Raw genomic sequence first — 11,492 nt, 5'->3', positions numbered from 1 at the left:
TCATATCAATTTACGTTCATAATCTCTTCAGTTCTCCATTTCTTTATAGTGCCTGTATTAGGATTTGTAGATTCTTAACAGTCCTTATGTTTGTTGGAACAATTTAGATAAAGGTTAGAAAGCTAAATGGCTTTCTAGTACAAAGAGAACAGAATTTGGCAATTGTGCATCTTTCTTCCTTCTAAGCAGTATAAAAGCAGCTCTCTGCAAGTGACTAATGCAATTGGCAAAACTGCCGAATGGCCTCCACTTTGAATAAGAAAAAAAGAAATACTGCATATTTTTGAACAAATAAAAGGGATAAAAATTGAGTTAATATAGTTTTTTTCTGCTCATATGTAGATATTTGGATAAATCTGGTAACTAAAAAGTTCTTTAAAATCATCTTGATGATTGCATTTAAATTATTTAAATCTTATTGAATACAAGTTAAACATCCATAGTTTTATGAATCAAAGTAACTTCTTGTTACTATTTTATTATTTTTAAAACTTTTAAAAGTTTCCTAATTAATTACTTCACATTTCAGTTTCATACTAGCATCTTGCCAGGACAACATGCAAAACTTTTTTTTAAAGTAAAATATTTGGGATTTTTATGTAGAATTCCTTATTTAAATGTAATAAGTTCTCAACTGAAAGCAAATTTTAGGTCATTTTATTTTATTATATGTATGTTTATTGTAGATCTGTTTGTATCTCTGAAAACAATTTTTCTGGTATTATATTTTGATACATTTTGGATTATTTTTATTTTACAGGGAAATTGCTTTTACCAGACAACTTCATGAAAAGGCCTCTGATCTAAGTTATTATTACATGGGATTTTATATTCATTCATGTCCTAAAATGCGATATAAGGTAAGATACAATTTTAATTATTAGAATTCAGCCTAATTGATTTTTCAATACGATTAGGACAGATTTGTATATTCCCAATGTCTCCTGCTTTGCTTGGTCAAAAAGAATTACTCTTTGCTTAGTTGTCTATAAATTGGCTGGTGCTGGGTAAATGGAGAATGAAGACTTATGTTTCCCAAATAGTAGTCCCATGCCATCTATCAAATCTTTTTTTTAAAAAAAAATGAGGGAACTTTAAAAACAGATCATAATAATGGATAAGGATATCGTGTTCAAATGAAAAAGAAAAGTCATGAACATTACATATATCTAAACTTTGAGCATACTTAAAATAATTATTTGGATTCTGGATTTGATAGTCCTCAGCCTAATCTAACAAGGACATGTTTTTATACAGTAAGTAAAATTTGAATGTTGAATAAAGTAAGGATGGCAATTACACTCTTTTATTATTATACTATTTTATATTATTATACTATATTACTACATTATATTATATATATTATATATATTATTATACTATTTTATATTATTATATTATACTATTTTCTTTCCCAGATGCTAGTGTTAATGTCCTATGAGAGGTCTTTGGTTTGGCTAAAAAAGCCCACATCCTTTTAGTGTTAACTGAGCTTTTCTTCAGTTGTTAAAATGCAGTGCTGTTAAAAATGGGTTAGCATCTGCTGACCGAGACAGAATGTGGCCTGACAAAATGGATTTTTAGTGTTCTCTATTCTTTCCATTTACAAATATATTTTTTCTGTAATTTTGTGAAGATCTGATGATCCAAATATTATTAGTTTGAATACAGTCTTCCTAGTTTTGATATCCACGAGTCTGCTGAAATTATTTAAACCAATAAAATGTTGGTAAGGAATTGAAATACGGAGCTTATGAAGTCCAAGGGATTTCTGTTGGATTCCCTAGGAAGATGCTTTTAGTAGATTAAACTATTTATCTAACTAGCTCCACATTGATGACTATGTTCTTTAATTCACATATTCATACATACCCTTCCTCAAGTTTTTTTTAAACGTATTTATGACATACCATGCTAGTTCTCAACCTAATTCAGGAATACAAATTTTTTCTTTAGTGCCTTTTTCTCTTCTTAAATTTTATTTTGTTGATATAATTCAATAGATTTAAAGTATTTTAAAACATAAATACTTTCTTGACTTTTTGAAGAACAAATTTTGGGAATTTCAATATCTTGTATTAATAGAAATAATCCATAGGTCTGTAATAGAGAAGTGGGCAGATAACAGCCTCCAGTAATTTACACTTTTGTTCATTTAGTTAGAATAGTTATAAAGCAACTTTTGAAAATTAAAAGCCATTTTAAGGATTTTAAATTGGATCTGTGGACAATGACAGCGTAGCTTAACATCTACCAGTCTATAGATTTTTAAGGTCAAGGAATTTTCCAAGATTTATTGGCATTTTGTACATTTTCATGCAAACATTTCAGTTTCATTGCCAGTATTGCTTTTGTTTAACTAACTGTTTATCTTCTTGAAAACTTTTACATTAGGTTTGTATTTTTAGAACAAATGATAGCTTACATGAATATATTTCAGCATTCTTAAAAAAGCAGATTACTTCAATAGAATCTTTTAAAGGAGCTTAATTTAGAATGGCAGAAAGACAATAGAAAATGTAATTAGTTTAACAGATAAGCCCAGGTTATTGTCATGAGATAGCTTGATATCAGATGGAGAGAATAGATTCCAAAAGGTTAACAAAGAAATAAAAGGCCAATTCATCTGTGATTAATTATTATATTACTTTGGATTGGCTGTTGTCATAAGCAGAATGTACTTTTTGAACCAATTTTGATCATTTGGGCTTTGGGAGATTCAGCAGCTTGAAAAGTTGTACAAAGGAATTTTAGCAGTTTTAATCTCTTGAGCCCTGGCTCCTTCATAGTTCCATGAGTGTGGAATTTAGTTAACCTTTTTCGCTAAATTAGCTTTGCTGCCTAAGCAGAAATGGAAAACCACAGCTGAACAGAATCCCTACAGGATGTTATTTACCTACGACCTCCTGCTCAAACCTATAATTGTGAGCCTGCCATTGTAACACTGAAAAGATTGCAAATCTTTTGCAAACCCTAACACAATACAGCTTTCACTTTGTATCTTCCCGAAGGATTATTTGGTCAGCATAATTGCATTTTATATTTTAGCTGATTTAAGATGAAAATCAAATGCTTGGCTCATGCACTGATATGTACTAGCAGTGCCAGAGTCCTGTGGCAGCAATGACCTATTACTGGACTGCACAAGCATTTTTTAATGAAAAGCTACAATAATTGTTTTGGAATCCTTCTTGATCACATAATTGGGTGGTTGAGGCACTCAAATGTACAAATGTTCTGTTGCACAACACAAACATTACAGACTTAAAAATTATAATTACAAAAAATAAAATGTTAATTACAGCAACGGAACAATATATCAGTGTCCAACTAACTGATAATCTGGGTGTGGGGAAAATGAGTGTGGCCCTGGGATTTGCCAAAAGTCATTGTTATGAACAGGAAATTATTTTGATAATGCAATAAAATCTGTATTTTGTAATATTTCTTGTATGGGTTTTTAGTTAAATGGCTATGATCTGTCCAACTCTAGGAATGCAAGATGAGTCTCATATAAATTGAATAAATAGATAAAGAAACTGTAATCCCAAAGGTGCTGCTCAAAAGGCAACAGTTGGACTCTCTCGGTTTTTTTTCCCTTAAAAACATTTAGCTTCTCATCCAAAAAGCTTCTTGGATGAGAAGCGAAATGTTTTCAAGGAAAATACCCCCAAAAAAGTCCTGTTGCCTTTTCAATGGCACCTTGAGACAACCATGAGCTGGATGACTGAGAATCTCCATAGAAGGCAAACTGCAGGGTAAGTACAGTAGAAATTTTGCCTGACCTTAAACTGACATGGCTTGAATTCTTTACATACAGTATGAGAAGTAAATGAAAAGTGATGCTTTCATCTCATAACTTTAGATACAATTGACATATTTTAATACATGAACCAGAAAAATAATCCTTGAAATTAGCCCTTTTGTTACCTGTATTTACTTATCATAATCTTTGCCATTAATTATACAGTTCTGCAAATCATAGATAAGCTTCTAAAGCCCGAATGAGAGAACTTTGTCGCTTCAGTCAGATCCTGACAGTCATTTTTGCTTATTTGAGACAAACATATGCCCTCCTCAGAGTATTCTGTTTTGAGAAAAGGTGGAAGTTGCATGTAACAGAATGTATGTATGTATGTTGCCTATTAGATGGCATGTAAGGTGTAGCATTGCCATGTGGCTTATGCTTCTGCTTCTGATCTCAGCTTATTGTTGTTTTGAGTGTTGCAGTCTAAGTTAATAGTAGTGCGAGGTTTAATTTCATGTCCATATGTCTCAAAAAAGCAAGCAATCCTATACTGATAACTTCTCTTGCAAAGCCAGACCACTGCATGTTTTTCCTCAGATTTATTTATTTTATTTTATTTTTATTTATTTAATGTGGCCTCCATCTTCTAATCAATATTGGGTGGCTTCCAATCAAGAGTTAAACCAACATATAAAATCATATTAAAACTATAAAACTAAACAGAAACAGCCATGCCAAATCCTCTTCCCAAGGGACTGTACTGCTGGGATGGCTGGCCATGATGCAAGCCTTGAGGCAGCACTTGAGAATGGCAGCGCCAGTGTCACTGGGATTGAAGTAGAAGCTGGGATAATAGCAGCCGGCTGAGACTGCGGTGAGTGGGTGGAATTCAAGAGGAGTCAGTCCCTTACTTTACTAAAGCTTGGATCTGGAAGGATTAGGTCACGATTGATTTGGATTGGGCTAGGTCCTCACCTAACCAACTGATGAGATTCGGTTAACAATGGCAACTGGGACTGCTGGGATTGCTGTTGGTAAGCAATGTGGTCACATGACATTGTGCTTAATACCTGCATCACTTTTGACAGAAAGTCTAGTCCCAATTACTATTGTTAATTGAAGGCTACTTGTATGTGTCAGAGCTTTTAACATGATAATATTGACTTCTGTCAGAGAATTACAACATTGGAAAGATATTCTATTTAAGGCTCATATGTTATTGTTGGATCCTTGAGGATAATAATGCTATTCTCTACTGCATGGGCCATAAGAAACAGCAACTGGACATTGCATTTGGAAGAGTCCATTGTTTTGTAATCATGGCTAATAAAATATCTTGTTATAATATGGAAGAATTCTCAGATATCTGTCATAATTTCATTGTTGAAAATGTTGAGATGAAATCAAATTTTAAATGTTTGCTTTCTTAAATGTCACCCTTAAACTCATGTAAGATTTCTCGTGTAATTTTTCTTAGATATAGGTTCTATAATATATAATTCGTGATATTCTAACACAGTAGTCTTGTTCCTTTTCCTGTGGTAAAGTTTTCTACAAATCGAGGTTGATTACTGGTGACTTCATATTGTTTACGTCAACAATCGTTAATGGTTGTTGCCTTCTGATATTTAGGGCTTCTCAATCAGACCAACTAATGTGCTAAGAAAATCTTCAGAGGGTTTTCTATATGCGCTATCATTATAGGTTTGATGTGGATTTTTTTCACTGTTAGCTTCCAGATTCTGGAATGCCCTCCCTAATGAAATATGCTTGGAACCAACATTGTCTTTTCAGTATGAAGAAAATATTTGTATATTCTTTTAGGCCATAAAAACAATCAAATATTTTAAATTCAAACTTTTTAGCTCTCATCAGCCAAACATACCCTTCTGAGATTCGAACCTGGGCTGCTTGCATGTTAAGCATTTCTTTTTCCCATATTTGGGCCGACAGGGTGCATCAAAAAACACTCAAGGTAATATAATGGATCTTTTCCCGTGTAAGATTGAGAGTATCTTGGCGACGTTTCGACGAGGTCCCACTCGTCATCTTCAGGCTGGGGTCTTCGGCTTCGTGCCTGTGCGAGCAAAGTGTGATCGGAGCTGCCGTCTCTCTATAAATACTGGTGGAGGTGGGTGGAGTGCTGGCTTAGTTGCTGTAGGTGGATTGGTTGGCTTTGTGGGAGCCATTGTTTGTGGATTGTTTGGCTGTTTCATAACATCCTGAGTAGTTGAGGTGCTGGCTGTGTGAGCATTAGTCTTTTGTGTTATAACGACCTGGGTAATGGGTTGTGTGATTACATCCTGAGATCTAGTGTAGTGATATCCTGAGTTTTGTGTTGCAACATCCTGGGTGGTTGGCTGTGTTGTAACATCCTGAGCTTTAGCGTTGTAACCTCCTGAGTTCTGTGATGTGATGTCCAGAGCAGAAGGCTGTGATGTAGCATACCGGACTTTGGTTTGGCTCCGAGTTTGCGGTCTAGCTCTGTGTTCATGGCGTGTGTCCGTTTGCTTTGTGTGGGGGTCGGAGGGAGGTGCAGCAGCTGGTGATGTCGTCATGGTTTGGCTTCTGGATTGTGGTTGCATTTCATCTGAGGGATGGGTTTGGGCTTGGGTTTGGGTCTGGTGAGGGTGAATGGTGGTGGCGTACTGTGTACGCCACCACCATTCTGGGTCCAGTGTCAGTTTTCGTGGCTAGGACCCGTTTGTTGATTAGGGCTAGTTTCCAGATATATGGTAGGCATTGAAGAACACAAAAACTCAGTCAGAAAAGAGGAACCAACCTCTTCCCTGGTCCAACACCTTAAAGCCACAGGACATAAAATTGACTTTAAAAAGACCAGAACTATCGCCAAAACGGAACACTTTAATAACAGAATAATCAGAGAAGCCATCGAGATAGAAAAACACCCACACAGCATGAATAAACGAGATGATACATCCCGCCTACCAGCCATTTGGAAACCCGCCCTTATTGATAAACGAGTCCCCAACACAAGGAATGACACTAGACCCACACTCACAAAAACCACACAGGATGTCACCACCACACATCCACGCAAAAAGCAAACCCAAACACACCGATGATGAGGCACGACCACAAACCAGAAGCCAGACCACAGCTGCATCATTAGCCATCTTAAACCCCTCCAATCCATACATAAAGCAAACTGACACCCACCATGAAGATATGGCACGACCACGAACGCGAAGCCAAACAACAGCAATGCAGCTCTCCATCTCAAATCCCCTGGCAACTCAGACTAATCCGAGCACTACAAAGCTCCCACCCAAACAAAACACACCCCCATCCAATCAGAACACAGCCAACCCCCCATCCAATCAGAGCACAGCCAAGCCCCTAACCAATCAGAACACACATCCACCCAATCAGAACACAGCCAAGCTCCCACCCAATCAGTTCATACCCCCACTGGCAGTTAAAAGGAAGAAACAGCTGCGATCACACATTGCTCCTAGAAGCACGAAGCCGAAAACACCAGCCTGAAGATGACGAATGGGACTTCGTTGAAACGTCGCCAAGACACTTCCAATTTTACGCGGGAGAAACCCCGAATAACCAAAGACCTACATACAAACACCCGCGAAAACCTCAGAAAACATACATACATACATACATACATACATATTTGATTTTATATATGATAAGCTTTCAGCTTGATTTTGAAAAGTAGTATACTGCAGATACTGTGGTGTGCAATTCCCAGAAAATTCAGAAGCATTCCAGTAGTCATAGATTATGAGACTTACAGTCTATAACTTCCAAAGGATTAGCTTGAATACACCTGTCCTAAAAGATGACATATCCTCTGGGCTGTTGTAATGAATTCTGTGTATGTCCTACATAAGCTCTCTATAATCATATTTCTAAGAGTGTAAGGGGCAGTGAGGGGGGAAAATGTAATATATAGTGTTTGAACTAGGACTATAGAGATTCATGGTCAATTTTAGCCATGGAAGCCTAGTGAGTCACCCTGGATCATTTATTATTTTTTAGCCCAACTTATGTCTACAGTTGCTTCTGGTTTAATTGTAGAAGTACACGTAAAGCATCTTAATGTCCCTTGGAAATATATATGCATTATGTGCATCTGTAGGAACAAAGATCTTGAAATATGATTCTTGCTTGCATGAAAAATCTGTGGCCGTACTATTATTCATGTTTTATATGTGACTGTCTTGAGGGTAATATCACTTAAGATGAAAGATAAAGTTAATTGAGAGTGTTTGTATGATGAATATTTCTGGTCCGTGAATGCCTGAATCAAATTCTTGGCAGCTTTGTGTAATATAAGACAAAATATTAGGTCAAAATTGCTTAAGATGGCTTGTTTGGTTGACCTGGAATTATAGAATGAAAACTTCAGTTTTCTGACATTTAGGAATAGAATCTGCACTATATTGGGATAGCTTTAAAGAAGACAGAAGTATTTGTCTTCCTTAGAAATATGTCAACATGTATTTCTGATTAACTTCAGGAATGTAAATACTGTTTCTATTTTTTCAGCAGACAATACCTGTTTAGGTTAGATTGGACACATCCTTATACAAGTTTACACAATTTACCAAACATCTTTCATTTCAAATGTATAATATTTTCTTAATAAGATAACATAAAATATAGAAATAATAAATTGGCCTTTTATTTTGATCGCTTAAATATTATTTATTTCAAAGTTTGAATTTCAGGGCAATTGAGAGAAAAGCAGAGGAAGTTAACAGCCCCTGATTTGTTATGGGAAATTTGACTACTGCTGTCGAAAAGAGCTGCCAGAAAGATTAATTCCAGATTCACATAACATAGTAGAAATGAACTATTCTAGAATGACACACTAGGGAGACATTTATCACAACTAATTCATGCCCTACTAAACTAAGCTAATCAAGGGAAAATGCAAAGAAGTTAGTTGTGAATTATATCAAAATAGTGAAGACCTGCTATAATGCTTGTGATTGGTATGATTTACATTACTAAAACATGAATAGAGATGATTTCTGGAAACTTGTCATATAGACTACTTTAGCTTTTTTGGAACACCAATTCTTTATGAATGCATGTTTCATTATAGAATCTATTTTCCAAGAAAATGCAAAAAAGATGCAATTCGGTTATTTACTGAGAACTGAACTAATTCTTCATGCTTTCAAATATCTATAGATTTTTTTAGTTGATCCATGATCTTGTAGATAGTATACAGCTTTTATTAAAGCTGTAATGCACTTCCTTATGAATCTGTTCAATTAAACATTCCCCGTACTTTTATGAAGTAATACTGAGATCAGTTATTTCCAGGCATTGAATGCTTATTGTATATCATTGTGCAAAATGAAAAAAGGTTCCATAATGAAAATACAGATGGTCCTGCCTAAAATATACAGACCTTTGTTTACAGAGAAAATGATCCTTGCTGAGTTTTACTAATAGGCAGCCTGTAGATTTGGTTTTGTGTTTGTGGGACATCCTAAAGTAGAATATAGTATCAGAATGTTCTCCAACTGCAGCTTATTAGTCAGATAGCTGAGATCAGTTCTGTTGTCTGCTTATTACAGATGTGTCATTAATATTGGCCAAACTATACCAAGAAGGCATTATGCTTTAGAGTACTTTCTAGTAGTTTATAGGTTTAAACATTTAAATTAGATGAAAAAAATTACAATTTTTTGAAATAACATATAAAGTAGGAAAAAAGATAATTCTGATATTTTCTACTTCTCAAATATTAAATATCAAACATTATAGCATTTGAATTTTTACAGTAATTTGTCATAAATATAAGTAATTGCTTTCTTATTATTTCTCTGGGGAGCTCAGTGAAGCCATAGATCACATGGGAGAATGGGATAAAGCCAGCTCTTTTGGCAATTTAAATTGGGCCACATGCTGAAGTATTTAATAAGAAAAAGATACTGTCATTTTGATTTACTAATGTGTAGTCTTAATTTAAGATAAAAGTATGATGCTTATCTTAGGGAAAGCTGTAGTTACGAATGAGAATATATAGTGAGCCAGCAGTATCTATTCTGGCAAAGTAAAACATAGAATTTGTTCTTAACAATTTGGAGTAGTGTTACAAATTTCAAAAAACGTATTGTATTGACATTTCCCTTTCGTAGCTTTCTCATCACTCATATAAGAAAGCCTGTGTTATATAATAAAAAATAATTTTATTACCTTAGATAATATGGAAATGGCACAGCATATAGAATGTATAAATGTAAAAAGTACTGAAAAGGAGACATAAAAGACAAAATTTAGCAATATTTTTTGCTAAAAATTTGTATGCCAGTATTTTTAAAAGCTCCATTTTCAGAGTCATTAGATCAATTTTGCAATGATGAAAAAAATAAAAGCAGTTAATAAACATGCAAAATGTTAAGAATAATACTGATTATTTTCCTTTATTTTTGTTATCCATATTTTTTACCGTTTGACTGTTTAGAACTGTGTCTATACATGAAATCACTGGGATATTATTATTTTAGTTATAAATAAACATTCAGAGATCTTACCTCAGTAGAAAAACGATAAAACGTACTTCTGTCATCAGCAGTCTGGAGCCAAAGTACAAAAACTGCTGTAGACTAAATAGTATTTATTGGTCTTGAAAGGCTAATTACATAATCTTTTTATTACATTGTTTTAGCATAGGATGAAATACTAAAGAGTCTTCTGAGAGCTCTGACCCTTTTCAGGGCCTTGTAATTCATTCAGTAATGTTTTATGATCATATGATGTGTTGTTTATTATTCTTCCCCAGTGAAATTTCTGAACAATGTTGATAAATTCTCACATTAGAAAATTTTGGAGCATCAGTGAATACTCTTGTCTAAAAAAGTGAGAATCTTCTTGATAGCCAAAAATGTAGTAATAGTTTAGGATTGCTTTCTTCATACTATAGTAGACTTGTAGTTGGAAGGTGTCTTCTGAATTGAATGAACCTAAAACTCAACTGTAGTTAATTATTTCCAACCAGTCTGTGTAGGATAATGGTCAGAACTTAGATTAAAGAACTAAAATGTTCACATGAATTGTAGTTGTAATAATTGCATTAACTGGCTATGAATTTTTTTCTTTGTTATTCCTAACAAGAATTTATGGGACTTGTTCATAGCTAGTTACCTGTTCTTACCTGTTACCTAAGGTAAGTTGTACTGCTACCTACTTGAGTAATGAAATGTCTACAACTAAACAAATAATCTCATAGAGTTCAATCCTGAGCTACATATATTCTCTTCTATGGGAGTTGTATTGAATTCATGCATATGCTGCCTGAGGATTCACTCCTGCAGTTAAATATGCATCTGTAATGAATGAATTATTTATTTTTGTACAGAATATAATAATCTGCAGCCAATTTGTGTCCCTCCTTGGTTCTATGCTGATTTTCTAGTGTAGAAAATATGTTTCTGACACTAGAAAATCAGTGTCAGATAACATAAAAGATGTTTTAAGTGGCACAAAATTAGAAGACATTTTGAAAAATAAAATCACCATATGAGAGGTAATTCTTGTACTGTTAATTAAAACTAAGGATTTTTACAGAATGTTAAACAAATTCTGTACACATTGCAGTGTCATTTGATTGTTTCGAAATTTTTTAATCTCTCGAACTTTTCAAACTCTTCAGGTCCATATGTTTCATAACCATTTGGGGGGGGGCACAGGTTTGTTAAAGTCTCTAAGAGAGCCAGTTCAATGTAGCAGTTAAGGGTGTAAGTTCTAG

The 11,492-nt window shown here is 34.4% G+C and overlaps 1 protein-coding gene across 1 annotated transcript in view; it reads left to right on the top strand.

Annotated features, from left to right (window-relative positions):
• Positions 1–11,492, top strand: part of ATE1 (arginyltransferase 1) — a 71,899-nt gene that overhangs the window by 36,076 nt on the left and 24,331 nt on the right. Inside the window, exon 11 of the mRNA XM_029284395.1 lies at positions 761–860. Coding sequence (XP_029140228.1) covers positions 761–860 — 100 coding nt within the window. The remainder of the gene's footprint in view (positions 1–760; positions 861–11,492) is intronic.

Source organism: Protobothrops mucrosquamatus, unplaced genomic scaffold (assembly GCF_001527695.2).
Source record: "Protobothrops mucrosquamatus isolate PMUCROS unplaced genomic scaffold, P.Mucros_1.0 scaffold566, whole genome shotgun sequence".
Taxonomy (NCBI): Eukaryota; Metazoa; Chordata; class Lepidosauria; order Squamata; family Viperidae; genus Protobothrops; species Protobothrops mucrosquamatus.
The sequence above is the reverse complement of the archived record's forward strand: the minus strand, read 5'-3'. Positions and strand labels throughout refer to the sequence as shown.